At 51.6% G+C, this 27,077-nt stretch overlaps 6 protein-coding genes across 10 annotated transcripts; 2 read left to right on the top strand and 4 right to left on the bottom strand.

Moving 5' to 3' along the window:
- Positions 1–24: 24 nt before the first annotated feature.
- Positions 25–6,209, bottom strand: PV06_00320 (the record flags this gene model as incomplete). 2 transcript variants are annotated; one of them, XM_016400808.1, is made up of 2 exons in its annotated part: positions 25–993; positions 1,195–5,851. In XM_016400808.1, 2 exons carry the CDS (start codon positions 5,849–5,851, stop codon positions 470–472), a joined length of 5,181 nt encoding a protein of 1,726 aa, XP_016267861.1. In that variant the 3' UTR covers positions 25–469. The 2 variants fall into 2 exon arrangements, with proteins under 2 accessions (XP_016267861.1, XP_016267860.1); XM_016400807.1 differs by having other exon boundaries at positions 25–6,209.
- A 568-nt stretch (positions 6,210–6,777) lies between these two features.
- PV06_00319 (uncharacterized protein) lies at positions 6,778–9,133 on the bottom strand. The gene has a single exon (XM_016400806.1). The coding sequence runs from the start codon at positions 9,019–9,021 to the stop codon at positions 6,880–6,882; it is 2,142 nt and encodes a 713-aa protein (XP_016267859.1). The 5' UTR covers positions 9,022–9,133; the 3' UTR covers positions 6,778–6,879.
- A 4,285-nt stretch (positions 9,134–13,418) lies between these two features.
- PV06_00318 lies at positions 13,419–16,885 on the top strand. Of its 2 annotated transcripts, XM_016400804.1 has the most exons (3): positions 13,419–13,816; positions 13,887–14,049; positions 14,189–16,885. In XM_016400804.1, exons 2-3 carry the CDS (start codon positions 14,008–14,010, stop codon positions 16,451–16,453), a joined length of 2,307 nt encoding a protein of 768 aa, XP_016267857.1. In that variant the 5' UTR covers positions 13,419–13,816; positions 13,887–14,007; the 3' UTR covers positions 16,454–16,885. The 2 variants fall into 2 exon arrangements, with proteins under 2 accessions (XP_016267857.1, XP_016267858.1); XM_016400805.1 differs by having other exon boundaries at positions 13,887–16,885.
- A 798-nt stretch (positions 16,886–17,683) lies between these two features.
- On the top strand, positions 17,684–20,377 carry PV06_00317. Of its 2 annotated transcripts, XM_016400803.1 has the most exons (6): positions 17,684–18,148; positions 18,239–18,539; positions 18,606–19,007; positions 19,113–19,412; positions 19,470–19,498; positions 19,597–20,377. In XM_016400803.1, the coding sequence occupies exons 2-6, from the start codon at positions 18,360–18,362 to the stop codon at positions 19,613–19,615; spliced, it is 930 nt and encodes a 309-aa protein (XP_016267856.1). In that variant the 5' UTR covers positions 17,684–18,148; positions 18,239–18,359; the 3' UTR covers positions 19,616–20,377. The 2 variants fall into 2 exon arrangements, with proteins under 2 accessions (XP_016267856.1, XP_016267855.1); XM_016400802.1 differs by having other exon boundaries at positions 19,470–20,377.
- A 658-nt stretch (positions 20,378–21,035) lies between these two features.
- PV06_00316 lies at positions 21,036–22,590 on the bottom strand. 2 transcript variants are annotated; one of them, XM_016400800.1, is made up of 6 exons: positions 22,400–22,590; positions 22,234–22,337; positions 22,072–22,111; positions 21,925–21,990; positions 21,521–21,820; positions 21,036–21,435 (listed from the first exon to the last, which is right to left on the bottom strand). In XM_016400800.1, the coding sequence occupies exons 1-6, from the start codon at positions 22,416–22,418 to the stop codon at positions 21,395–21,397; spliced, it is 570 nt and encodes a 189-aa protein (XP_016267853.1). In that variant the 5' UTR covers positions 22,419–22,590; the 3' UTR covers positions 21,036–21,394. The 2 variants fall into 2 exon arrangements, with proteins under 2 accessions (XP_016267853.1, XP_016267854.1); XM_016400801.1 differs by having other exon boundaries at positions 22,234–22,590.
- A 78-nt stretch (positions 22,591–22,668) lies between these two features.
- On the bottom strand, positions 22,669–26,187 carry PV06_00315 (uncharacterized protein). The gene has a single exon (XM_016400799.1). The coding sequence runs from the start codon at positions 25,435–25,437 to the stop codon at positions 23,161–23,163; it is 2,277 nt and encodes a 758-aa protein (XP_016267852.1). The 5' UTR covers positions 25,438–26,187; the 3' UTR covers positions 22,669–23,160.
- Positions 26,188–27,077: the final 890 nt, after the last annotated feature.

Here is a 27,077-nt window from a genome sequence, read left to right as displayed (position 1 = left end):
TAAAAAGTGACTTTCAGTGTTTTTCTGTACTTGAGTCATGTCATGTTCATGTGTTGTGTTTGTTGGGGAGTTGTTTGATTTTCACATTGCCATACCGCATAAGCCATATAAAATGCCCGCCGCCTGCCCAAAAGCACGCACGCCGCCCGGAAAGCAGCACATGTGTTATAACGTCCCATGGTGAAGTGCAGCGCGGCCCATTCTCCAAATCCCCTCGGAACCCTCCATTGTCCCATCGAAAGGAGGCCGGCCCTTGTGCTCCGAGTATGCAAACGTTGGTGGTTCCTTCGTGAGTAAAAAAGAAACAAGCCGAAGAACGCCATATCTACCCGCGCCCGTTCCTCATCTCATAAAAGACCGAAAAGCACAAGGGAAGGGGTGTTTTTTTCTACCAAAAAAAAAAACAAGAAGCACATCGACGGCAGCAGCAGCAGCAGCAGCACGCCAAAACGCATCCTCTCAAAATCAATCACTCCTTTCTCCCCCAACTTCCGGACTCGGGTACTTCCTGTCCAGCCTTCCTCATGTCGTCCAGGACCATGTTGAAACTCTCGCCCATGCTTCGCAGAACCTCTCCGCGGTCCCAGACTCCGCGCGTCGCCCACAACGTATCCATGAGCACGGAATTCACCTGCTCCAACTGCTCGACCGACAGGTTGGTCGATCGGTCGGTGATCTCGGCGATGAAATTGTCCAATATCCGCTCCTCGACCTGGACGAGATTCGGTCGCGTCGTGGTGGCCGCGGTGCTGGTTGTCGGTGACGACCCTGAAGGGTTCAGGAGGCCGTGAATACCGACGGCGCCGTTCGATTGTGACGGTCGTCGCTGCTCGTTGAATTGTGGAATCGGTGGCTGTGAAGATGATGCCCCTTGGCCCTGGCCCTGGCCCTGGCCTTGACCTTGGCCTTGACCTTGTGAGGGCGAAGAAGAGGGTCGGATATGGGTGGCGCCGGCGAGTGGATCCGCCACATCTTGGGAAGCGGGCACATTTCCTGCGGGACCAAAATTGATTAGCTTGGAGAACAGAGCACGCGTTGACAATCCTCCATATGATCTGGAGCCATGGGGAGACTCAGACCTGGAGGGAGGCGGAGAAGTCGACGCCGTCGAAGCGGGAGCTGCGACGTTGAGAACACGGGAGAATGGGGCACAAGTCACATTCGAAAAAGGGCCTTTGAGCGGGACGCGCGTACCTTGGGTCGAGGGGATCTGGCTACCTGCGGCAGACCGAGTCTCTGGGTGTTCGAATAGATTGGGTCCTAGCAGGGGCGGGGTGTGCCGATCCAGGTCACCGGACGATGTCTTCTTCTCGGTCGGGGTTTCGGTTGTGCTTGCGTCGTTTTGGAGATCAGCAGCCTGGCTGCCATGAGGCATGGGAGTGAATGGGCCAGTTTGAGATCGTGGTGCCGATATGCCCGATTCTTTGAGCAATTGTTGCGAAGGTGCGGTCCAGGTATGAAGGGGTCTAGGCTGTGCGGATTCACGATTACCATATGAACTCGTCGTATGCGTTCTTTGGGTGTCATTGGTCTTGTCGTTGGACGTAGGGTGAGAATCAACGCCGCCCATTGGCGTATCACCTTCGGCATCTGCTTGCGAAGCGCCATTGGTGATGTCGTCCTGCGCGAGATTCTCATGGGGGTGTAGGCCGTTGGTCAGCACAGAAGCAGAATCTGCGCCATCTATTGTGGCAGGGGCCAGACGTTGCGCGAAATCACGGCGTCGTTGCATCGGCTCGCCCAGAAGCACCGGGCCGGTAGATTCCGTGGCAACAGAGGGTCCAGAATTGCCATGAGCAACGTTCGAAATAGTCTGAGGCGGAGGCATTTCCTGGCTCTGCTCATTCATCGCTTTTGCCTTGTCCAACACCTCTTTCTCTCGGGCCAGCTCACGCTCGTAGACTCGTTCACATTCGGCGTTCAAAGTGGGCTCCCCCATCTCGATGGCTGCAATGTCGACCTCAACGTTGGCCACAAGCTCATTTGCCTTGAGTAACCGATCTTCATCACCAATCATTTTGGCATCTTTTGCCAAACGCTTGATATCGGCGAGGAAATCCTTCGGTCGTTTATAGTAACCATTGCTTAAACGCTTTTCGATGGTCACGGAATCAAGGTTATAATAAAAATTGTCATTACCCTGGTCCACAAGACCCAACACACCATGAGCATCCTTGCCGATCTCGAAAGGTCTGTACGAGGCATGAGCTAAGACTTCGGCTTGCAGGTCAGAAGTGACAGTAGCTGGGTCGGCCTCATCGTAGAGATAGCGAATCTGGCTCTCGTCGATCACTCCAGTTCGGAATTTCTTGTATTTGGTCCGGATTTGATCCATAATAGGCTGTAGACGGAGTTTGAGCATGTTGAGAGTGAGTCGATCTTTCTTCTTTTGTGCTTTGAGTTCTTCCTTGGACATTGGTGGCGGTTTTTTCTCTTCCACGGGTGCCACTGGTAATCTTTCCAGCTCACGCTTCTTACGATTTTCCGGGTCGGGAAAGTCATTGGGAGCAGTCTTGATGTAGTCCTTGAGAACTCGAAAGAACTCATATCGCTCACCGTGATTAGGAACTTCCAATTGGAATTGGTTCTTGGGAGAGTATCCAAAAAGGACCCGCCTCATACTTTCGTCAATGTCATCGGGGTTTCCTTCGGTGTAGCCGAGCAGCAATACAGGGTCTGTCGGTTTGACAGCTCTCAACAGACCCAGAAAGATCGCATGAACAGTCTCTCCGACTCGATCCCACCATTCTTGAACATCTGGAATGTATATCACACTTGGTTTGTGCATCTTGACTTCAGAGAAGAGTCTCGTCAGGGTCGATTCAGCTGAGCTTGTTGTGTCACTCAGCAGCGTGGGTAGATCAAATGCTTGCACATGGAGACCTTCAAAATGATTGAGGAGAGCAGCAGCAAGGTATTGTTGACCCATTCCAATTTTGCCCTGTATGAGCAAGCGCGGACGAAAGACTCGAGACGTCTCGAATGCTTGTTGCATCTTTTCTCGACCAAAGCTATGGCCATCAGCAACTTCTTCGTACTGGGCTTCTTCCAATGCAGTAAGCCGCTTCTTTCGCGGTAGCGCATCAGCCAGAAGCTTCTCTATCTCTGCGAGTTGGTTTCGTAGCAGTGGCTCCACATTAGGGGGCAGTGGAGAGGCTCCAGAGGATGTTGATCGCTCCGAAGAAGGTGTCATTTTCTTTAGTGAAATCATAAAATCCTTGGGCGTCACCTCAATCGTCTTGGGATCGATCAGCAGCTTTTCTGTCGAGGTGTATATTTGTGGATAACGGCGCTGAACCGCATTGAGAGCAGCTTCGGTGCACAGTGCACGTAGGTCTGCACCACCGTAACCCTTTGTCAACTTAGCTAGCTCAGCCTTGATTGGGTCCGGAAGAGGAGGATCCCAGCCTCTGGTATGAATGTCAATGATGGCTCTTCGCGCATCAGTATTCGGTAGAGGGAAGTAGAACTCTCGGTCGAATCTCCCAGGTCGTCTGAGAGCAGGATCGATTGAATCAGGTCGATTAGTCGCACCAATGACTATGACTTGACCTCTCCCATCCATACCATCCATCAAAGCCAGTAGAGTGGACACGATGGATGCATGAATTTGCTCCTGTTTGCTAGACCGAACCGGGGCAAGACCATCGATCTCATCAAAGAAAATGATACTAGGCTGGTTTTTCCGAGCTTCTTCGAATAGCAACCGCAGTTGTCTTTCGGCTTCACCAACCCATTTACTCAACGCGTCTGCACCTTTACGCATGTAGAAGGTGACCTTTCGCCCTTGCGAGCTTACGCTGGTAGCTAAAGCTCGGGCGAGCAATGTTTTACCTGTTCCAGGTGGACCATGAAACAAAACACCACGAGGAGGGGTGATTTTGAAGCGTGCAAAAATCTCTGGATAGAGAAGAGGCAGGGCTACCATCTCCTTCAGTTGATCAATGTGTCCCTGAAGGCCGCCAACGCCGTCAAAGTTGACGTTCTGGTCAACCCCCAAAGGATCCGCATCTGCAAGTGCCTGTTTGTCTTTGAGTTTGCCCAAATTTGCTGGAGTGCCACCAGCCGCTTGCGCAGGATCTGCATTGTGTGTTTGCGGGAATAAATTGAAGGCACCGCCAGTGGTTGGCGTCATTCCTACTGTGCCACCCACAGGTCTTGGTCGCTTCATGACTTCGTCGTCACTGCTGTCTGAATCGACGTCGCCTTGAGCCCGTGGAGGACCGCCTCCAAGGACTGGTGCAGCACCGCCGCCTCCACCGAAGGGCCCATAGGTATTGAAGAGACTTCTCTGCCATCCGCCGCCTGCTGCCCTCCGTGGTCGTTGCGATGGAGATGGCGCAGGCTCTTCCTCGTCTTCAATGGGTGCCAAGTTCCTAAGCAGGTCATAATTCGGCTTCTTGCCGCCTCTTCGTTGCCGCGGCTCGAAAACAATTTTCTCTTGCTCACGGCGTTTCTTCTTTTCGTCTCGCTTGAGCTCCTCGACTTCTGCAGCAAGCTCATCAGCATCACTAGCTTCCGATCTCTGACGCGAGACTGCCTTGCTTCGAAGACGCGTTGATCTACGCCCGTTGTTGCTACTATCATAGTCATCGGGCTTTTGAGGCGAAGCTTCAGATGCGCTACTGCTGGATAGATCGTCTTGGGCTGCTTGTTCTTCTTCTGGGTCAAAATCACTGCTTTCCGCTTGTGTTTTGCGCCGGCGACTCCGAGATGCAGCTTGCTTCGCTCCGCTCCGTAAAGCACGTCCACGCAAGCGCCTCGATGACTGTGCAGGGTCGAACGGAGGAGACTCGGCCTGTCTCTTGGAGGCACCTCTAGTCAGTCGTCCCCGAGGAACAACATCATCCTCGTCCTCGTCCTCGTCCTCGTCCTCGTCCTCAGCTGCAACCTCTTCGGCTGGCGCCTCCTCTTGAGTGGCAGGGGCCTGTTCTGCTGCAAAATCATCATCTCCGTCACTTTCAGCTTCAGCATGATCAAAGAGGTCTGACAGCAATTTGGGGGTTGCCTGATCGACCTCCTCTTCCGCCCCCTGAGCATCACTCTCAAGCATTTCATGTTGCGAAGCTTCGATTTCTAGTACTTCTTCACCTACAGGCTCGGCGCCTTCCCCGTCCTCTTCTGCCTGCTCATGCTTCACTGCTTGTTGTGATTCTTCATCGATTGTGCTCTTGGATGGGTATTTCAAGCTCTTTCCGCCTCTTGTCGCCCGTGGCGGGACCGCGTCATCTGAATTGTCCGGATCCCGCGAACTGGCTCGAATGACCTGAGCGTGGTGGCCAGAATCAGTCAGAGCGACTAGAGGCTCTTCCGGGTCATGAGAAAGACGGCTGCTTCTTCTTCTATGAAGTTCTGGGGGTTGAGCGGCAGAAGTCGATGGTTGCTTTGCGCCGAAGTTTCGGGTGCGTGTAGATTCCCGAGTCGCCATTGGAGTTGTCTTGAGGGTCACTATAAGGTGTTTGCTGTGTCTCTTGGGCGGAGTTTCAGGTGCACTCGAGGGTGACCTAATCAGCTCGTCCTCAGATTCGTCTGACTCTTCATATGTTACAGTCTTCTTGGCACTTTTGCGGACCGGTCGACCTCTTTCGTTTGTCTCGACCTCTTCTTCCTCAGACTCTTCTTCTAGGAGGGAATCTTCGTCAGAAGAGATTTCCTCGCCATCAGTATCAATGTCCGAGCCTCTGTATCCACGTTTTTGCTTCTTTCGCGCTGGTGGACCTGTTCGACGAGACTTGCTTGGGCGAGGCCTTGACGGTCTGGTGGCGCGATCATCGTAGTCAAAATCCTCAGGGTCTTCCGCCATGGCGACCTCTTCGAGGGTTCGCTTGTTGCTATTGCGATAGCTCGGCATGATGGAAGATTACAAAGAGTTGGAATTGAGGTGATCGACTCGGAGACAGGGGACCGCTTGGATGCAGCGCGTTACGAAATCATCACAGAAAGGACTAGTGACATGATATTCTCGTGTCTGGAGCACGGCGGAGGCGATACGTACAGTCCGAAGCTGCGATGGAGGAGTGACTCGCACGGGAGGAGCAGAGGTCGCGCGTGTTGTCAGTTGAAATGGTGGTTGTGTCCGGCTAAGTAACAGAAGAGATACCTCTGCTTGACTGAGGTAGTGAACTGCGTTGAAAGCAGCAGGTAAAGCGCCGGATTATAGATACACCAAGACAAGATGATGATGATTCTAGATGATGGTGATTCGATTGATCCTGACGACTCTTTTGGGGGGGCGGGCGTGTTTCTCAATCTCAGGCGCAGGCGAAGGCGCCGCGCCAAGCATCTGCTGAGACCCACTCTTTAACAGCGATAGCCAATCAGAGCGGCTGAATGTGCATCCTCCGACAGGCAGAAGATTGAATCTCAACAGCACTTTTGAAGACATTAAATATCCAATATCTCGACAACCACAGCGCCGAATCTTTCAGCACTCAAATATATGCGGAATGGGCATCGGAGCCTTACGCGACAACATTTATCGGACTTGTAGCACCCCCGCCGCCCCAGATAGGCCATGCCTCGAGCCCAAGAATATGTAGAAATATTTAACTGGTGAAGACGATACCACAAAGATCGACGTCAGATCTCGGTTGTGCCTCGCGAGAAGCTTATCGTCGGTGCAGGGATAACAAACCCTCCGCACGGTACTTTTGATAATCACGTGATTCGCCCTCCCTGCCAGCAACAGCCATCGACTTGGGTGGTGTCTTGTAGGTAGGCATATCTTGGTGCTTACAACAGACACAGGAGGATAGTTCTAGATAAGAATTTAACAATACCAGACACTCTTCTACCAACTTCGCAATTCAATGCTCGCTGTAATCGATTCATTTTGTACCTTCTACCAAGAATACAGCTGTCCAGGACACACCAACGGCATCATTCTCGATGCATATCATACACTTCCTCCTCGGCCTCATCTGGTGACTCGATTACATCCTCTTCGCCTTCTGTATGACTCTCATCCTGCCAGAATACTGAAGCTTGTCGGGTGAGCTCCGCCAAAATACTACTTTGACGGCGAGTAGTTCGACCCTCGGCTTCCTCATCATATCCGTCAGGTCGTAGACTGTCCGGTTGTCTCCTGGCACGGAGAAGGGCTTCTTGTGCTTGTTGTTCATGAACGGGGTTTGGCACACGGTGACTGTCGTCTATCGGTCCGCCGCGGCGCAGGCCCTCGAGAATGATTCTTTCAACTTTCATGCGATTTGAGATGAAGCGGACCTTAGGAAAACAACTTCGTTGCCCGACACGGATCATACGATCCAGTCTTCGCGGACTTGGGTCGCTTAGTATGTTCCAGTAATCACTGGCTATTGTTTTTGGCCAGATGGTCACGGTACCGGAGAATCGTTGCAACCAGATTTCGCTCCAGTCTTGACCCATCGGCCTAGGCAACAATTCGAGATGTCGCAAAATCTTCAGGTATTTCTGTAGATCCAATTTGACAGATGTTTCGATAGTGGAGCCGAGGAAGCCACCTCGCCAACCACGACCCTTGCGATGAGTGACAGGTCTTCCTGGCGAACCCCTCGGTGAGAAGAAGAAGAGGTTGATATGCGGGTTGACTTGAGAGACAATAGAGAAGTTGACATTGAAGTGGAGGTTGAGCGCTTTGAGGGGAATATCGGTACGCAGACTACCATCTTTCCACTTGTTGCCAAAAGAGTATGGGACCAATTGACCATCGCGCGTCTTTCGCATGAGAACAATAGGATTGAGGATTCCAGGTACAGCGGCGGAAGCAAGTACAGCTGACCAAATCACGCAATCGGGACTCGTGATATGGTTGTTGAGAATGGTAGGGGAATGCGGATCGGATGGGACACAAGAGACGTTCAAGATACGGCCAGTCCTCTCGAAGGCTTCTTTGAAGGTCAGCGATCCCCGACAGAACCAGCTGCATTGCTTGGCCCAATCTATAGAATCAAATCTGGCGCCGGTGCGCCACCATCTGCGAGCCCACGTTGCAAACCCTTCATGGCAGGCTCGAATGCGGTGGGCAAGTGCCGGCACCAAGAGCTGTTTGAGTTCTTCATCAGTTCTGGTAGCTACCAAAGCCGCAACTAGCGCACCGCCCGATGTCCCAGTGATGATCTCAGGTAGCTGTCCTGCGTCGAGGAGGGCCTTGATAACGCCAAAATGGTAGTAAGCGAAGGTCGCTCCTCCAGACAGGCATAATGCTGTACGACCATAGTTGAGTTCCAGATGTCGAAAGAAGACAGCTTTGTCTTTGTCCGTCAGCTCTTTCGAATCGAGGACCAATTTCAAGCTCCTCTCCACCTCGTCAACGAATGACTGGATCAAGACTTTGGTGCCGAGGTAGGTTTCACTATACAAGCGGGGATTCTCGATACCCACGAAGTTGTTCTTGACGCAGCTTTCGAGTAGTGCCTTGAGCTCATCGAAGGCAGCACTAGAGCCACTGAGTCCACTTCGGCCGTTCTCCGTCTCAGTCTCGGCTTTTTGTCGAAGCTCGATCAATTGAGCGGTGACTTTGCGAACTGTCTGGTGATTGTAGTAAGAATATTGATCATGTTGTTTCCATTCTTCGTTCCCAAGGTATTCATCAAGCTGATTAGCAGCGTCTTTCCACTCCTCATACGTGTCAGCTCGTTGTAACTGTCGGCGTAGTCTTTCTCGCCGGCCAGTCCAGGTGAAAAGGTGCTCATATGCATAAATGTAAAAGCGAGTGAGGTTGTAAATGATGAATAAAAAGACGATCCAGGCACACACGACGAACAACAAAGGGTAGTACAGTAAGCTGTACACAAACCCCTCCCGAGTCTCATCCTTGGACCTTCTAGGCACCTTGCGTCGAACTCGAGCTCTCTTCACTCTCTGCCGGATGGGTCCCCAGTCATTGAGAGCTACCAGAGGCTCGGTAGTGGGTGCTGTAAGCGCATTTGCAAATGATTCAAGGTCCTCGCGGTCGATGAAGTCATTGTCGTAATCGGGTAAACAGGACGGATCGTATGATCCATTGCCGGTCAACTGGGGACGTTCTGCTTCCCCATTCATTTTGAAATATGCCACAGCATGATTAAAGATGACTCGAAGTTGACAAGAGGGGTTTTGTATCAGAACAACACTCGCAAGCACGGAAGGAAGTCAATGTGATGGGGTGGAATGCTAAGCTGCAGACATGATTGTTGGGGGACGATGACATCGGCGTCCGACTTCCAGCCCCAAGCCAATAAAGTCTCGCCACAGGCTTGGCGCCATCTATCCGCGCACCAAGCCACTGGAGAACGCCACATATGTTCTCGACCTCAGGAGCTACAGCATGGAGTACTCTTACCCCCAGATCATGAACAGGGAAGAGAATTCTAATTGTCGACCAGGGGCTATACGAAAAAGATACTCAGAGCTTCCAGTGACATACAAGTACAATAATAACACAACCAATGCCTGTAAGACACATTCCCCTCACTGCTCCAGCTCAGCAGTGGTGATTCTGGAGATTGACTAATCGTACTTGAATAAAGAAGTTGTTGAGGCCGACATTCATACAAAAATCATAGAACAGAATCACTCGGACAGTTATGACGTCCTCTTGTGCGTATCATCATCGCTCGACTGGCGCAGATGACAGAATAGGAGGTCTGCTTACCCAGATTCTTCTCCGTGGGAGTTCTTGGTCTGTCCTGCTTCAACTGCATTATGGATATACGAAGGGTGTAGCAATTCTGGTCCGGCGCACTAGTCAATGCGTCTTTGTGGACCAATCTCCAACTGGTATTTGTTGTTAAATTGGATATATGTACAGAGTACAGAATGCTTACACACATCTAAACGAAAACGAGGTGCAAGCACTTTTGACCTGCGGAGTAATACTACAAGTACGATAGTAGGCAAAGCAGAATGATGTCATGGGCTCCTTCGACCCCTTTGGCTGCCCCTCCAAACACCAACATCCTCCTCACATCCCACCATCCAAACGCTCCTTCGCTCCTACGGCCCTCTCACGCTCTCCCACCATTCCCATAACTCCTCGATAATCTTGGCTAGGGGTCATCACGAGAGGTCACTCACGTAACTTCGCGGGATTCTGCGGACCTCCTGCGTGCCGAGTGGCCACTAATCTCGGGTCGGTCCTAACTCTCATGATATCTCTCCTGGTCACAAATCATCACTTTGTACCGAACCAAAACCCTCCGCGATACGAGCACTGGCCAAACACCCCACGCGTTGCTCGGCGAGAAAAAAGAGCTGCAGACAGGACTTTTTCAGATTCCAACCTTTCCTCAAGATTAGTTCGGTCCTGCAGAAGATTGCGCCGTAGATCATTTGTCAAGACGCTTAAGGAGGAAAAACTCATGTGTAGCGGATACTGTGGGGGTTAGGTTTCCCTTGTTGCCTCTTTCGACCGTCGAACGTGCATGGTGCTGTGATGCGTGCAACATCAGTCCCGCCACTTGCTGCAGCTAAAGCCTGACGTACATGGATAGCATCAAGCAAGCCCTTTGGTCACCTCCGATTCCATCTTAGAGCGGGCGCTTGTGTCCTTTCTTTCCGACCACTTGCCCGAGAAATCTTCGAGACAGGGCGAATCTGGCTGGTCCTGCAATACAGCGCGAGTGCAATCCGTGTGAACTCGTATGCTTCTACGAATACAACAATCCTGACGATCTTGAAACGCTGGTGGCAAGACGCAGATCTCTGTCAAAGACACCTTCACCCCAATTAGGTATGTGACCCGTCACAAGAATGAGCAGACTCACCGCTCCCGTCCTCACGGTGATGGCTACATCGGCTGTGAAAGAAAAGAGGTGGTCTCGTGTCGACAAATTCTCGAGAAATGAGAACACAAAAATTACGAGCATGTGAAAAGTACTGCTGACTCGACATTACAGTGTCTACTAGCTACTCTTGGTGCGGTTTGTTACTCGCTTCACAGCGGCCCAGGAGACTGTCCTCGATAGCATATCACAGACTAGTGACCTTGGGGAGCTTTGAGCACTATGCCTAGTATGCATAGTCGGAACAATAAACCACCTTACACTGCATCATGACGGCAATAAACGAATGGAGAGCCTCGTCTTTGGCTCGGTGGTCGGAGTATTTAGCCACGATTTCAGAGAGCCCCCAAACTGCGCTCGAATAACCAATGGGCAACAATGCCTAGCTGCAATCACGATGCAACACAGCAGCACGGCTACATGCTGCGCACATCTTTGACGTATCATCTGCGACGTGGCACGAAGAACTCGAAAGTCCGTGTCGTGTTTTCGAGTCATGTTCTCGAGGATCACCACGTTGATGGCAATAAAAAGTTCGGAAGCGATGTTAAGTCGAATAATATCTCCATATTCTCACGCCTGGGCAGGGCTTCCTGCCACTGACAACTGTGCAACAGGGTCTTGAAGTACAGCCTCGAGGGTTCGTGATCTGGGGCCCATGGACTGCGGAGCATTTGGCCATCTCCACAAAAACATGAAATACGAGTATTATTATCTACATAGAAGTTCGTGTCATAGTAGAAGCCCATTGGAGGATTCAGGAATATCAGCCTGATACTCCATCGGTCATGCGGTCAGTTGGACATGCAGCCGCGTCGCCTACCGCGTACGTAGGCCGAACGAGGTGAGCTGAACACATGCAGCACTCCGAGATGTTCCTCCTCCTGCCAGACCCTAGCTCACACACCCATTCCACGCGCCATGGAATGCTTCACGAACGGTGAGACGACTCCTGCGAGAGCCCGTGCGGCCGAGGAGGTGTGACAAGACGGTCGTCTCGTATGCGTTTTGACTCAACTGGTCGAGACTAAGAATGACTCCTGCGTAGACTGGGGGAAGGAGAAGAGCGGTCAGAAGCCTGGCCAGTCGATCGCCTCAGCACAGGCTGTTGGCCATGAATGTTCTGGCCTAGCGCCATCTGTCAGGCGCTTGGTCTTTGTGACCTATCATTTTGCACATGAGCACGAATGAATGACATGGAACACACTGTCGCCATCAGACCATGAGGCGAATCATCCAAGAAGCGGCAACTTGACGTTGGGTCAGTGCCGCTGGTGTGTGCCAACTTGTGACCATTCCCAAGTGTTCCAAGAAGATCGTCCGCAAGACGTTGCAGGATTGATGCTGATGGTCGACATTAAGGCTGTGGTTGGTGGTCCTCAACCCTAGGGTCCAACGATGGTTGTAGACGGCTCGCACCTGACTGAGGTTAAAAGTGAAACCCACTGTAATCGTAGTGAAGATTCGAATTCTACGTTCAAGGCGATTCCTTTGGGTCGGGAGGGCCCAGAAATCTTAAGAAATGCTGGTGCACGACAGGCCCTACTGTATGCGCGATGACCACACCGGGGTGCCCTGCTCGCCCATTGGGCCCTAAGCTGGCTTGGATGGCGTGGGTCAGACGTGACATGCAGGGCACCCTGGGGTCTTTGCCTGCATGTGGTGGTAGGGGCTTGAACCGAAAGCAGACCTCTAAAAAGGCCCGACGAGTGATCTTGAACTGGCTGCACCTTGACGAGATGCGAGGCCCGCTGAGCCCGTTGTGTCCGCTGAGGCCGCTACGGGAGGGGTTGGCCATGCGTAGAGGGGCAACGCCTCGTCACAGTACTCGTACGAGCTTGAGGATTTCACGTACTCTGTACCCAGGTAGGAGAGTCCCTTCGATCTGATGATCTTGAGCCACCAAGGGCCGAGCCTGTCCGCCAGCCATATACGGCTCGTCAAGCGTCGTATGATGACATGCGCAGGGACGTGATGATCGCGGAAGGCGAAGGGTAATTGTTTACGGGAGAGTCAAAAGATGTATTGAACGTGCGCCCTGACGTCGAAGATGGTGTGTAGAAATCTATGGTGAGGGTGTGTAGCCCTCGCATCTCTGACCATCGGGAGAAGCATACACAATACCTCTTTTCTCATCGATGCACAAAAGTCTCTGCAGTAGTCAATGATTCTGTAAAAATTTGTTGATAGAACATGTAGCGGGGATTGTGCTCGGCTTGCATGGCTTGATGCAAAGGAGGTCGTCGTCGATCCTGAGCATTGGGCTCGAAAATACGGATAATACTGAACCCTTTCACCCGCCCTCGTTAGCACCAACATGTTTAGGGCAGTCAGGTGCCGGCATCGCATCAAGTAGTGGGTATTGAAGTCCCTCAGTGGCGTCTGGCGAGCCTAGTGAGCCTAGTGAAGCTGAGCTACTGGAAATATCTGGTACGGAGTAGGTAAAGGTAGCGTAGACCATGGTAGCCGAAGCCTGGAATTATTGCGGCTATCAAGAGAAGTCGATGCAGGGTTTGGGTTGGTGAGTGGATGAGCTTTGTCTCGTCAGTGATATGATAATATTGCGCCCTCCAATCTAACTTGATAGCAAAACTTTGCACGCTCCATCCCGCCGTCAGGCTAAAGAGTTATAGTTTCTACTCCTACTCAACCTTTGCACCCCGTCGTCTGTTGTTGCTCGGCTTTCCACCCCTCCATCTCGTTCTCCGGCTGCTGCTATTCTCACTGCTATACACCATCCTCGACGACTCTCCTTCCTCCTTCAAGGCTCACCTCACTGCTGACGGTCACGCACTCGCCTTGTCCTTGTTATCACGCAGCCTCCTTTGCTTACACAACTGCCTGGGAACACCGGGCCTGAATCCCCCAGCATACACAGCATTCTACTTAATCTCCCGGGTGGATTTAATTGTCTTACCAGTGGATCACGCTGCAAGAGAATCCACGATAACACTGCACATATTCTCTCCGCGGCTACAGACCTCACGTCGCTCGCCGTCGGCCTCTCTTGTCGAAACCAACCCGGGCACCTCTATACATTCTAGATGCCACGATGCCCTCTCTACACAAGACTGGTATGTTCTCGCTCTTGCCCACGCACGACTCGTATACGGCCAATTGATTCTGACACGTCCCTCTCAACAGGCTTAGGATCGCGCAAACTGGTCTCCCACATTCCTTTACGATAGGCGTTGCCGTTCGAATCGTCTTGACTTTCTGCATTTGGCACCTCGAGCTGGGACGCTGAGGTTTGCCCAAGAAGGAGATGGAACACCAGCAGACTGAAGATGGACACCACTTCATTCGCGTGAGTACTATACTTCAGTCATATACACACAGCCCCGCAGATGTCAACCGCAGAACGCGAGGAAAGAAAGGTGCACGGGCGTGGCGTTCGAGCAACTAGGGATACAAGAACCTTGACTAATTCGAAACCTCGTGGCTAGTCACTGGCGCAGTTCATCCGCCAGCATGAAAAGGCTCTCGCCAACAGCCTTCAAATGTCTGTCCACAGGCGGCAGACCTCACTGAATTCCACCACCGCGGCCGCCTCGAGCCATACCTCTGGTACTTCTGCAGCGAGCACGAGTACCTCGTCGAGTGCCCTTGCTGCAGCATTTTCTTTCGCTGGTCTGAACTTCAGATCTCATGCAGCGAAAGCGGCCTTACTAACCTTGACACCTCACCACCTTTTCTACCTTTTATCGCGGATGGAAGAGCTGGATATCCTTGTAGGCCCCATGAACATCCGCCTGGAAAACCTGAATACAGATCCTTCTCCGTCCAACTATGTGTCATTTCTCCAATCACACAAGCCATCAAAGGGCCGCAGTGACAGAGACTCGATACATTCCGTCTCCAGCATGCGGAGCGTCATGTCAGGAATGAGTACTTTCTGGTCGTCGATCGGCTTGGGTGGCAGTAGCTCAAAAAGTGAAAAGGCGAAGGCACTTGCAGAGGCAGATCTAACATACCTCTACTCAGCATTCACCAAATTGCCATCGCTACGACTAACCACCGATCATCGCGCTAGGCTCATTCAAGGGTATGAAGAGTTTCCATTTGACACTGCTGTCCCACTCTTCGCCTTCAAAAACCTGCAGCAGCTGGACATAGTCGATCTTGACTTCCGTCGATTTTACGGTTGGGATAGACTGGCTGAGCAGCTTACCCTGCTAACGGTCAAACGCGCCAATCTAGATGACCCCGCTGAGCTTCTGACCGACATCGTATTGGATGACGCTGAGAAGCGTCGAAGACGTTCGACCAAAGGTGGTCGAGCCTCGCCAACTCCCACAAACTCGTGGACTGTGCCTTCTACTCCACAAGCAGGGTATGCACATTCGCATTCGGATCCAGGATCACCTGCCGGAGCAAGTCTCGAGCACGACGATCATGTCGAGTTCATGCCTCGAGACAAACAAATGTCAGGGAGCGTGTCGCCAAAACGACCTAGCCCGGGGCGACCGACAAGCTCATATCGGCATGTCCGCTCCTACTCCTCTAAGGTGAAAAGATCAGGATCGGGAAGCTCCAACTCGAGCGAGTATTCCGTTCAGCCCCATCGTAGCGACAGCACTTCCAGCCTCCTTAGCCTAAACATTCTCCCCCCAGCCAAGTGGCAGCGGTTGAAGTATTTGTCCCTGGCAGACAATTCTCTAACAACCATTTCGGCCAGAAGCCTGGCACCGGTAGCCACCACGCTTCGCTCCCTGAATCTCTCGTCGAACCTTTTCACGGAGATACCAGATAGCCTTGCTTCCCTCACCAGGCTCGTGTCGTTAGATCTGTCCAACTGTATGATTGGGTCTCTCCAATCGCTGTCTAAATATCCCCTGCCAGCTGTTTTGACGGTCAACCTGAAGGCAAACCGCCTTCGATCTCTGGCAGGCATCGAGAAGCTCCTGTCGTTAGAACAGCTGAACATCCAGGACAACAAGATTTGCGACCCCATGGATATGGCGAGGCTCACTTGTATTCCGAACCTGAAGCGCATCTGGGTCAAACGGAACCCCTTTACCAAAACATCGTCCGACTATCGAGTGCTTACCTTTAACCTCTTCCGCAAGACGCCCGGATACGTGGATGACATTGTGATTGATGAGTCTGGCCCCGGGTACTCGGAGCGAAAGCAACTGGTGGACCGGGTCCCTGAGCTGGAGAGGCAAATTGCACCACCGTCGATCCGGATAGTCGAGTTGCCGCTCGTTGTACAGCAGTCTGAGCAGGCGCAACAAGGTCACAATCAGCAGATTGAAAGTGCGGTGAACACTACGCGTCGGAAAAAGATTCCTCGACGACGCATAGTCGACCTGGCAAAAGACGAGACATTCGCACGTCTTCCTGATGAGGACCTTGCGGCCACCATCCCTTTGCCATCTCCTGCCACTCATCACCTTTTGGCAGCAGATGGAAATCCGCGACTACCTCTCTCGAGTCCGGGAGAGACCGCAGAAGACGACATGTATGATGGATCCACGCAAGTCGCATCCGTGGGATCAAGCACTCAAGCCATGCCAGAAGACGATTATAGAGCCAAAATCGAAGCCTTACGGCAAGAATTCGGCAGCAATTGGCTCAGTGTTCTGGGAGACCAGAATTGGCACAATAGCCACCACATGGAAATAACACAGGGCCAGAAGAATCTGGGACACCACACCCTGCACCGTCCCGGCCCAGTCATTGTTAGCGGGGGTCGTACTCTGGGTTAAGAACAGCAGAGAAGGGCCACAGCCTGGTTGCTGCACCTACATCAACCCTTTTTCTGTTTTTGCGCCTGCAAATTGGGCATTTTTTAGACCGACTGTTTTTCTGATCGATTTGGGCAATGGTTTTTCATGACTGCAATTTTATACCCACTCGTTTGCGTATCACTGCAAGACAACGGAGGCATTGCAAGGGATTCTGGTATGGGTATGATGTTTGCAATATGTTGTTGTGGTTTTGTCACGAAAGATTTGTGTTTGACGCATAGCGACGGTGTTCCGTGGTCGGACGGGTTGTTTGATATATTTTTGTTGTTGCAATGCTTGATGCATGGGAGGGCAAAGACGAAGTATGACTTGACGGACGAGATGTCTTAAGACACTCCCTTCTTGATATAATTTTGGCGCGCGTGGGAAATATGAACCGTTCTCCTTCTCTTCTGACGCGCAACTATTTGATTAGTGACAGTATTGACCCTTCGATCACTCCACTCTGGGAGTTCCAGGCTCAACCTAACTCCTTAGGTCAGCCAGCAGAGTTCTGACACTGCTCCCTCGTACGCGTCTGTCTCACCTGTAGAGAGGCACATGTCTGTCGATCGAGATGGCAACGGTACGTGGCGGATCTCAACATGTTCCCCGGAAACGCGTGGAAAATTCCAAGATAGCACCATCTCTTTCGGTCAGATGCCGACTCGTCGAGTTGGCGACAGCAAGAGGCCAAAAAGACCTCACTGGGCATGGGATGGCATGGGCGCAATGCGCTGACGCTAGCGAGGGCTGTCGCGCGATTAGCCTACATTCCTCTGCTGCTGGGTTGGCCCGGTTGTCGCCAAAACATCAGCAAAGGTGGGAACGTGTTCTCTGTATTTTTTCTTCTCGGGGCAGATCTCACGTTAGCGTTTTCTCAGAGGCAGAGAGCGGATGGCGAGGCTGACGCCGAGTCAAGCGATAAATGTTCCAGACCGTAGGGTAGCCTAGGTAAAATCTGAGATCGGCATCTCGCGAAAAAGGGGAAGACGACTCAGCGCGCGTTGGAACTATGGTACGAGCACAGAGGGTCTTTTGGGGGGAAGCCGAGGAAGCCCAGGGAGGATCTGTAGTGGCCAGTTGGGGGCGCAGGAAGGGGTTACCGCTGGGTGGTCGGCCCCTCCCCTGGGTCCTATCTAGGGGCGCTCTTTTAGGCGCATGAGTGCCTCCCTGTGCTGGGTTGAGGTACCTGAGGTAGGGGTAACTCTCGTACATGGTAGTGAGCGCCTCGTCGACTTCGCCTGCTCTTCCTCCTCCTCATCACTCAACTCTCTTTGTCGCCAGCGCCAAGACCAACACCGCTGCCAGGATTGAAAATAGCAAATCCGCCCTCCTCATCCCGCCGTCGACACTGCTTTTACGCTTCCCAATTTGCTCTTACCTGTACTCACTTCCATCTGCAACCCGGCATTAGTTACTGTCGAACGGATTGCCGTCCAAGCTGATCCAAAAACAATCGCCCTTGCCGTCGAAACCGCTTGTCCTGCACCGCAGACAATTGGGGCCCCCTCAGCCTGCTTGTTCCACAGACTCCCGACGCGATAACAACACCTCAGACTGCTCCAAAAGTCGTCAACCTGCGCACATCCTTCCATCGAGGCCCCAGGTTTCCCGGGCGTTCTTCTAGCTGAGCGCTCTGCAGGCTATTCTGCATTCCCTATTCTGTACCTGGTATGTTTCACCCTGACCGAGTCTGTGACTTGCGTCAGCTTCCCCTCCTCGACGCCGAAACGATCTCGAATCGATCCTGATTGTGTTTAGATAGAGTTGTGAGCTTCTCGTAACAACCTACGCGTATCGATTTCCCGTTCTCCATTCCTCCCGACCCTATCTGGTCGGCGCCTTCCCCCTTCCTCCCTGCCCCGCCCGCGGCGAGTACACCATGGCAGAACAGCATGAGGTGGATTTAGACTCTGTCATTGATCGGCTGCTCGAAGTGAGAGGAAGCAGGCCTGGAAAGCAAGTGCAGTTGCTAGAGACAGAGATTCGATACTTGTGCACAAAGGCACGGGAAATTTTCATTTCTCAACCTATATTGCTCGAGTTGGAAGCCCCAATCAAGGTATGATGCGATGGCCGCGATGACGGCAACATACGGGAGAACCTCTCACTGACCGTGCCTTGGTAGATTTGTGGCGATATTCACGGTCAATACTACGATCTTCTTCGCCTGTTCGAATACGGCGGTTTCCCTCCCGAAGCGAACTACCTCTTCCTCGGAGACTACGTGGATCGTGGCAAACAATCCCTCGAGACCATCTGCCTGCTTCTGGCCTACAAGATCAAATATCCAGAGAATTTCTTCGTCCTGCGAGGAAACCACGAATGTGCTAGCATCAACCGTATTTACGGCTTCTACGATGAATGCAAACGGCGATACAACATCAAGTTGTGGAAGACCTTTACGGATTGCTTCAACTGTCTGCCAATCGCTGCGATCATCGATGAAAAGATCTTCACCATGCATGGAGGATTGAGCCCTGATCTCAACTCGATGGAACAAATACGTCGCGTCATGCGTCCCACGGATGTAAGCCGATCATTTCCTTCATGTTGCACAAGAATGTCCCAACGGTCACCGCGCTATTGCACTTTGCGCACGTATCATGTCGAAGAAAACTACTGACAGGCATAGATCCCCGACTGCGGTCTTCTCTGCGACTTGCTCTGGTCCGATCCCGACAAGGACATCACGGGGTGGAGCGAAAACGACCGAGGTGTCTCGTTCACCTTCGGCCCCGATGTCGTCTCGAGGTTCTTGCAGAAGCACGACATGGACTTGATTTGCCGTGCTCACCAGGTAGTCGAGGATGGTTACGAGTTCTTCTCCAAACGACAGCTTGTCACGTTGTTCAGCGCACCGAATTATTGTGGCGAGTTTGATAATGCTGGAGCCATGATGAGCGTCGATGAAAGCCTCTTGTGCTCGTTCCAGGTATGTCGTGGAGTGTTGAGCCCCTGGAATTCGTCACTTGCTAACAGCCTGAAACAGATCCTCAAACCTGCCGAAAAGAAACAAAAGTATGTCTATGCCTCTAAGGGCTCAAGCAGGCCTACTACTCCGCCTCGCAAGTCCAAAAACTAGTCTCTCGACTTGGGCTGATACGAGAACGTGATAGCAGATTTGGAAGAAGATAGGATCGCCTTCTACCTTCCCCTACGAAACGGTAATCGGTGTCTATTCTCCCTCGGTTCGGCAGTGTGCGACTAAACAATCTACCTTACTCCGCGCCTCAATATTGGTCCTGTAGACGAGTTTTTTTTGCCAGTTCTAGCCTCCTCGCCTCCATACGTTGACGAATTCCCTTTGGCCGAGTACGATTCTTCGGCGAAATCATACTCGATGAGTTACACAACAAACGCGACGAAAACATGTACTTGCAACCATCCAGCACATTCTTGAAACAAGGCTGTCAAGCACGGGGGATCGAGTTGAAACCAGGCACGGACTTTCTCTCTCATGCTTTCACAAGTCATTGAAAAGGGCAATGGACAGATCGACTCTCTGGGATCCAGGACTATGGGACTATGGGATATGGGCATTAGTTTTTTGGCCTTGGCGATACTAATTCAAGATGCAATCCTCCCCTTTTTTTACCGCTGTGTTAAAGTGTGTGAGCAAACGAAAGAGAATTGGAAGATGATGGGGAGACGAAATGCGAGGGCGGCCAGGCGTCGGATACGCATCTTCTCAGATCCTCCTCCTGTAACATGCAAGATGGCTTTTTACCTGTTTCTCTCTCTCTCTCTCTATCCATTGATGTTCTGATGCCTGACGAGTTAGAGCCTTTCCTCGACTAGAACGACGATCGTACGCAAGAATATCTATTACCAGCACAGCATTGCCAGCAGAGATGACGAGTTGTGTTTCTTTCCCTTCAGAATAGTAGAACATGTGCCTTACTTTTCTTTCTTTTTTTTCTTGTCAAGGAAAGAATACCCTTTCAAAGAAGCAGGCGAAAGTTTTTTGTAAAGTGAGGAGTTGCTTTTGCAAGGACTGTTTTATCACTTTGCCTCCCAGAGGTTGTCGTCGTCTTTGTTTCAATCCTCTCATCCCGACATCGATCGGGTCGGTATCTTTGGGACAAGATCTTTTTGAGGATGTTGTTCAAAGGGCGTCGGCGTCTGCTTTCGTTTACGTTTGACACTGATTGATTCGTTTATGGTGATGTGTGTAGGTTTTTTTGGGGGAGGACAACCAATCCCTCTCTCTCCCCCCCCCTTCTGACCTCGTGATACAAGAGTGAGGGATATTCTCTCGTCTCACACCTCCTTGACCTTTTGTCAAGGTCCATATGAGTGTACCTAGATGGACAGAAAAGTGAGAAAGAGGTCGGGTTGGAAAGTTTAAAAAGAAAAGGTCCAACCATTCACCGGTGCATGCATTGTCCTGTCCACTGTCTGTCAAACATGGAACTTGAAATCAGCGAAGCCATCGAATCTGCCAGAAAAACGACCTTGACGGTATAGAGAACGAAACCATGGCCAGAACCAAAAGGAAAAACAAAAAAACAAAACGTCGTTGTCGTCTAATCAACAATAACAATAATAATATCGCTCTGTATTCGAATTTCATGGTCTTGACATTACTACCTAGGTACTTTGGTATTCTTGATTCTCCAACGGCGGGGATTGAACTCGAGTCCTCTTGAGCTTGTACGCAGGCACACAAGACACGTAGGAAACAGGAACGACAAAAGCATTTTGGCCGGCACAATAAAATGCATTTGCTACTTCACTGCGCATCCAATTGTGTTTGCTTGGAACGGGACTCGAGCCAACCCATCTCGAGCTTGAGAGTTCCCCCCTCCCGAGAGGTCAAACATAACGATTCATGTTGGCAGGGAGGATTGACCCGGAGAGAAGAACCCGTCTCGACTTTGTCATGTACAGCAACGTTGTGGTGTTGTGTACGGTCTACACGTACTGCGCCAACCATCGGATACCTTCACCGTAACCTGTAATTTTCAGAACCCCCGGGTCAGAGAGTTGTTCCGGTGCACCATCCAAAGGACATTTTGTGGGGGAGGGCCAAAAACTCACCTTGTCTCATGACGACGCTGCACATAAACACCTCGATGGGTCGGATTCCTTCCAACGGCACCTTGCCCTTGCCCGTCGTTTGATACAGACCCAACTGGTGTCTCAACTCATCCTCCGACACGGCGTCGGGGTGATCGATCTTGTTACCGAGGATGAGGAAGGGGGTCTTTGCGAGGTCTTCCATGGCGAGGAGGGCGTCGAGTTCGGCTTTGGCTTCGGGGAGACGTTCGTGGTCTTTGGCGTCGACGAGGAAAACGATGCCGGACACTTCGGGAAAGTAATCACGCCACAGACGGCGGGCTGTGCAAGAGGTTGAACGTCAGTCCAAACAAATCATTTCTGGTGTTGTTTTTTTTTCGTTTTGCTTTTTGCAAATGCTGCCGAGGGAGGGGGGTATCGCATACCTTGCTGATGACCACCGAGATCAAAGGTCGTGAACCTGTTGTTACCGATCGCCAGTTCTTCGGAAGCTGTGGGATCATGGTCAGAAACGACGAGTTCGAAAAGAACTTTGCCAGGGGGGGGGGGGGGGGGGGTAGGGTAAACCGTACTAGGATGTAGTGTAGGTTGAAGGATCGCGACTCGGTCGTTCTACAAAAACCAACCGTCAGCATTGTTTATTGTTGCCTTGACTCCCAAAACGTGTCCTTGTCTCCGTGTCTCTTTGTCTCTTTTGCGTTTTGGGACCCCGTGTCCCGGCCTTGCACCCGTACCTTCAGCATGTGTAATAACGTCGTCTTTCCGGCATTGTCCAGCCCGAGGAAGAGTAATTTGGCATGTTTGTTGAGTAGGCCGAGCGACGCAAGGATGTCGTAGACTGAGAAACAAATCGTATCAGCATTTCGTGACGATATCCAGAAGTAGCGTCTTCCAACATACACCAGTTGACGATCCACATGATGCGGTCAGATTCAAAGGACACACAAACGATGGATTCTGACAATCTCTATCACTGAGAAACTGCAAATGAAAATTGCTGGCTGTGAAATGGAGGTCGGCGGTCTTTCTTTTCGCTCACTTTAATGCTTGGAAAAAGACGATGGACAAGCGGCCAGATGTCAATGTCATGTCACGTTTGTTGGATGAGCCGAAAGCGCAGCAGAAACACATCAGGCCGCATCGGGTAATATCGCGCCAAGTGAAATAATGCACGTGACTGTAATCTATCGATCGACGGCTGTGAGGGCAAAGGACACGAAAACATGTTCTCGCCTGGACATACAGAGTACCACACGATTCTACGTGAACACATGGAACAACTGTAACTGGATAATATCTCAAAGGAAATCTTCTCAATCTGGATTTGTGCATTCAGGCTCTCAATCGAGTCTTTGCCCGAGAGAAGCTCTCTGTATTCTGAGGACCATGCTGATGGTCATATGTATTTACCAATCCCATAAAACGCCCATTGCTATGCTCGGAATATGCATGCAAGCTCAATGGAATACTGCCGAGCCGAGACCAACATGGGCTTCTGAAGAGTCCATGGGTAAGTGAAAGGTCATCAGGCCCTGGTGCAAAAGGCAACCCCAAGGCGCTACAAAGAGGGTTCAACACCCTTGAAAAAGTCGTACAAATAAAAATGAGTATGTGCAATGCTGGCGCGATGGCCATGCATGAGAACAAGTGATTCCAGTAAATTAAAGTGAAATCACCAGTTGGGTTTGTTGGCCGACGCCATAGCCCTTCATACGCTCGGCGCATTCAAGACCAAGCTCCTTCATTCTTTCGGCACCGCGGCCGCGAAGGGGTTTTCGTTCAGCTTGTTCTTTTGCTACCTTGCGGCAGTGCTGACGCCAGAACTTTTCTTTTCTCTTCTGACGCTTTTTCTCAAGGCCAATGACAATGTCGACTGGACCTCTGACGTGCATATCAGCACGTGGAGGTTCCTCAATAGCAGGGGTTACAGCCCCAGAAGCAATGTTGGAAATGGATGCACTTCCAACCTTGAAGTTTTTGAAGAATGGGTTTGGAGTGTCTGGAAGAGAAGCTGTACGTTCCATGTTGGGCCGCTGAGCCAAGCCCCTCATGTTGAGCTGAGGAGTCTTGAGACCAGTTGGGGATCCTCGTGGCGAGCGTAGACGGGCAGGTGGAGGGGGAGACCTCATTCTCGTGGGAGAATGTCCAAAAAGCCTTCTTGGCGGAGGAGAGCGGGTTACCATGTGCTTTGGTGGCGGTGACCGGTGTAGCCCTCGGCGAGCTGGATATCCAGGTCGTGGAGAAGATTCCCGCGGAGAAGTTATTGATGTCTTGCGACGTCCACGGATATCTTCGAGTGCACCAAACTGCTCTGTGAGCCAGCGAGGCTCATCCGAACTAGGCTGTGACTGGACCACATCGTCGACTTCGTCTTCCTCTTCCTCAGGATCGGTGGTAGGGAAACTTGGGTCGATGTCCTGGGGGATTGGGATATGTTTCTCTCGCTTGCGTTGTTCACGACATGAGATATATGCCGCCTCCAACGGACGATCCTCGTCGAGAGTACCACAGACGAAGTCAGTGCTATCCGGCAGCTCTGGTGTTCCAGGTCGCATCTTGGAAATTCGATGACCATTGCCATGGTACTTGCCGAGCTGCTTTCTAGCCGAGAAGAGTGGAAGACCACCAGAGTGTTCTTCGGAGTCGATAGAGCTCGCGTCCGATTGGCGACGAGAGCTGAAATGGGTGATGTGCATGTTGTCAATGCTCGTGTTGCGGGTGGTGGTTCTGGTGGGTGCCCAGAACTGATACTCTGATCCAGCATCACTTTCCTCGTCAGAGCTGGCGAAACCACCTTCATCATCGGACTCATTTCCGCCATCCGACTCCTCGTCAGAGGGAGCAAAGTCATCAACATGTGCTTCATTGTCCTCGAGCTCCTCTTCAAACTCTTCTTGCTCACGCTCTTCCTCTTCAGCCTCCTCTTCAGCTTCTCGACCGATCTGGCGGATCTTGTTCTCTTTCTTCATACAGTCGTCGAGGGTCAGCTTTCCCTTGTGCTGGTTAGGCCTGTCGATCCATGCATCCGTCTCATCGTGTGAGCTGCCAAATTCATGGAAAGCTGACTTGGGAGAAGGAGGGTTGACCCTGGTCCGGTCGGCGGATGCTGCAATAGCAGTCTCGGCCGATCGACCGGTAAGGTCGGCAGACTCTGTACTCGGTCTACGTCTTGAAGTAGGAGCCGGCGACAAACGACGAGGAGATTTGTGCTCGACGCGCAACTTGGAGAGTTGAGGCTTGCCTTCGCCGGAACTTGTGCGGGTAGGGCAAGCAAATGTGAGCATGCATTTTCTCTTCGGGACCTCTGGTTCTGTAGCTTTATCTTTCGGCACCGACACATCATCCTTGCTCTTCTCAGAATCAGTGCCAGCGCAAGCAAACATGATGCAGCGCTTTCGGCCAAGACTCTTCTCGACCGCGGCTTCACCGACATTGGCAACGCTTGGTCTTTCATCCTTAGAGTTCGGTGCGATGAGTATCTTCGAGGGTATGGGAGAGGGTTTCCTGCCGTTCACCAACTGGGTAAAACGACCAGGAGGCGGTGGCGGACTTGGCGTGGCCGAACGAGAGGGACTGGTAAGGTCTCCATCGCTGGTCAACTCGGCGGTAGAGGCCATGCTCGCCGTACTATGGGAGGAGGTAGTCGAAAGGCCGCGGGTCGAAGAAGAGGTAGGAGAACGTTCGTCGTGTTTTGACTCTGCCATTATGGCGCGGGTCAAAAGAGATTCGCGGTGAGTACGCGGTAGAGCGACGGAGCGAGTTCGGGAAGGCATCTTGAGGGATGCGATGTGATCGTCCGGAGGTTCATCTGCCTCAGCGTTGACCTCTTCGTCGGACAGAGCAACGGTGGGAGCAGTGGAGAGATTCAACATTTTGAGTAGGCTCTGCATGGTTGAATTTCTGCGGGCGTCTGTTTGATGTTTTTGGTGGTGTGCCATCGGAGTCTATGAAAGGTGATAGAATGGTGGATGGGCCGTGGAATCTTATGAATCCTTCTTGGAGAGAGAACTTCGTCAGGCACGACAAGAACACAAATCCCGGAGAGGACTGGTGTTTATTTGGTACGGTTGGCCCTGAGGACCGCCGTTGTTATAAATTGTATCTCGACATGGTGATGGGATGTTGGAAATGGTTGGACTCGACTGAAAACCGGATAGACCGTAGAGTAGGAAACAAGTAAAGGAGAGGGAATCGTCCAGAGACGACGCAGGTGATGTCTACAAAGGTCGAGCAGGGCGGGTGGCGATGTACGGACTGCGCAGAGGTGTCGGAAGCCGTAGGATGAACGAAACGCTAGACGCGATTTCGAAGAGCCAAATACGTGCGAACAAACAGGAGATTGCTTACGCAAACTCCAGATGAAGCGGAGAGAAGGCGATAGAGTTGAATAACAAAAGGAAGAGGACGGAAGGAGAGGGAGAGGAGAGTGGTAGGTAGGAGGTGGTGGTGTGTTAGGGTTGGAGGGAAGAGAAGAGAGATCGGGATATGGCTGTTTTGATGAGGGAAAAGTGCGGGCAACAGCAGAGCCAAAGAAGAGAGAATTGGAGATTTGTGAGCAGGTCGGCAGTGCGAGCAGTTGGCGGTGGCAGCCAGTAGAATAGGCGAGGGTAAGCAGGGATTCTGGCGTCGATGGGAGATCGAGAAAACGTTGACTGACGAGAGGAAAACAGGATTTTTCGCTGGTGCGGTGGATACAGTCAGTACCTGTATTGTTACGAGTCAGGGACGGACTACTCCCTATAAGGAGACAATTTTGTCCGGACGGGGACCGGTAGTCGGTCTTTGGGGGGGTGTGGACAAGGAAAATCCTTTTACGCCGGGAAATTATGTTTGGTCAGACAAGTGGCAATTTTGGGCCCATGTGACGGTTCTCGCAGAAGACTTGAGTAGGAGGTGCCCTAGGCGCAGTCCTCATTCCCTTTGGGGGGCCTGCCAGCAACCCGGCTCCCTGCGCTAGCCTCTAAATTGGCAGCCCACGACAGACATATCTTTAGGCTTTGTTGGTGGGCGTCAGAGGCGCCTACACTAGCAGCTTCTCCTCCGTACAATATGGTATGATCTAACAAACCAACAATACTCCGTACGGTAACGAATAATTGCAGGCATGTAGCTGCGGAATATGCCACAGGTATCAGGGAATTTCATCTTCATCCAACCAGCATTTCCCTTTCTCCCTCGACCTCTTGCAACTCAAAACAAAAAACCCACCGACCTCCTCGGCCCCCTTGCTCAATGTCATGGATCGAATCGGATGAAGGGCAGAAATTGTAGCCACCCACTGGCAACTCATCACAGCTTTTGATCGGTGAGAAAAGCAACGAGGCAAGAGTATCGCTGGAAACATGTCTAACAGAGTCTTTGTGCTATGGTTACCATACAATCTTTCACACAAATGATAAACAGCGTGTTGTCGCTGTCCTAATTTTGTCGCATCAACAGTTTGATGTTCATGTCAAAGCCATGCCGATCTTTTCGCATACAACAACAAAACACAAGACCACTATTAGGGTCCATGATGCCTTTGTGCCTGGCCTGCCAGGCAACGTCACGTTTCTAGTATCGCTGATCAGGGTTCTTG

This window comes from Exophiala oligosperma (assembly GCF_000835515.1).
Source record: "Exophiala oligosperma strain CBS 72588 unplaced genomic scaffold supercont1.1, whole genome shotgun sequence".
Taxonomy (NCBI): domain Eukaryota; kingdom Fungi; phylum Ascomycota; class Eurotiomycetes; order Chaetothyriales; family Herpotrichiellaceae; genus Exophiala; species Exophiala oligosperma.
Note: the sequence above shows the minus strand (reverse complement) of the source record. Positions and strands in the feature narration are given on the sequence as shown.

What these genes read in the sequence shown, in the direction of transcription:
- PV06_00319 (XM_016400806.1), bottom strand. Translation starts at nt 9,021, where the DNA reads ATGAATGGGGAAGCAGAACGTCCCCAGTTGACCGGCAATGGATCATAC.
- PV06_00318 (XM_016400804.1), top strand. Translation starts at nt 14,008, where the DNA reads ATGGAACACCAGCAGACTGAAGATGGACACCACTTCATTCGC. An exon ending in ATGGACACCACTTCATTCGC is followed by an intron (nt 14,050 to 14,188) that starts GTGAGTACTATA and finishes CCTCGTGGCTAG; the next exon opens with TCACTGGCGCAGTTCATCCG.
- PV06_00317 (XM_016400802.1), top strand. Translation starts at nt 18,360, where the DNA reads ATGGCAGAACAGCATGAGGTGGATTTAGACTCTGTCATTGATCGGCTG. An exon ending in AGTTGGAAGCCCCAATCAAG is followed by an intron (nt 18,540 to 18,605) that starts GTATGATGCGAT and finishes GTGCCTTGGTAG; the next exon opens with ATTTGTGGCGATATTCACGG. An exon ending in GCCTCTTGTGCTCGTTCCAG is followed by an intron (nt 19,413 to 19,469) that starts GTATGTCGTGGA and finishes AGCCTGAAACAG; the next exon opens with ATCCTCAAACCTGCCGAAAA.
- PV06_00316 (XM_016400800.1), bottom strand. An exon ending in TCAACCTACACTACATCCTA is followed by an intron (nt 21,991 to 22,071) that starts GTACGGTTTACC and finishes ATGATCCCACAG; the next exon opens with CTTCCGAAGAACTGGCGATC. An exon ending in TCTCGGTGGTCATCAGCAAG is followed by an intron (nt 21,821 to 21,924) that starts GTATGCGATACC and finishes CCTCTTGCACAG; the next exon opens with CCCGCCGTCTGTGGCGTGAT.
- PV06_00315 (XM_016400799.1), bottom strand. Translation starts at nt 25,437, where the DNA reads ATGGCACACCACCAAAAACATCAAACAGACGCCCGCAGAAATTCAACC.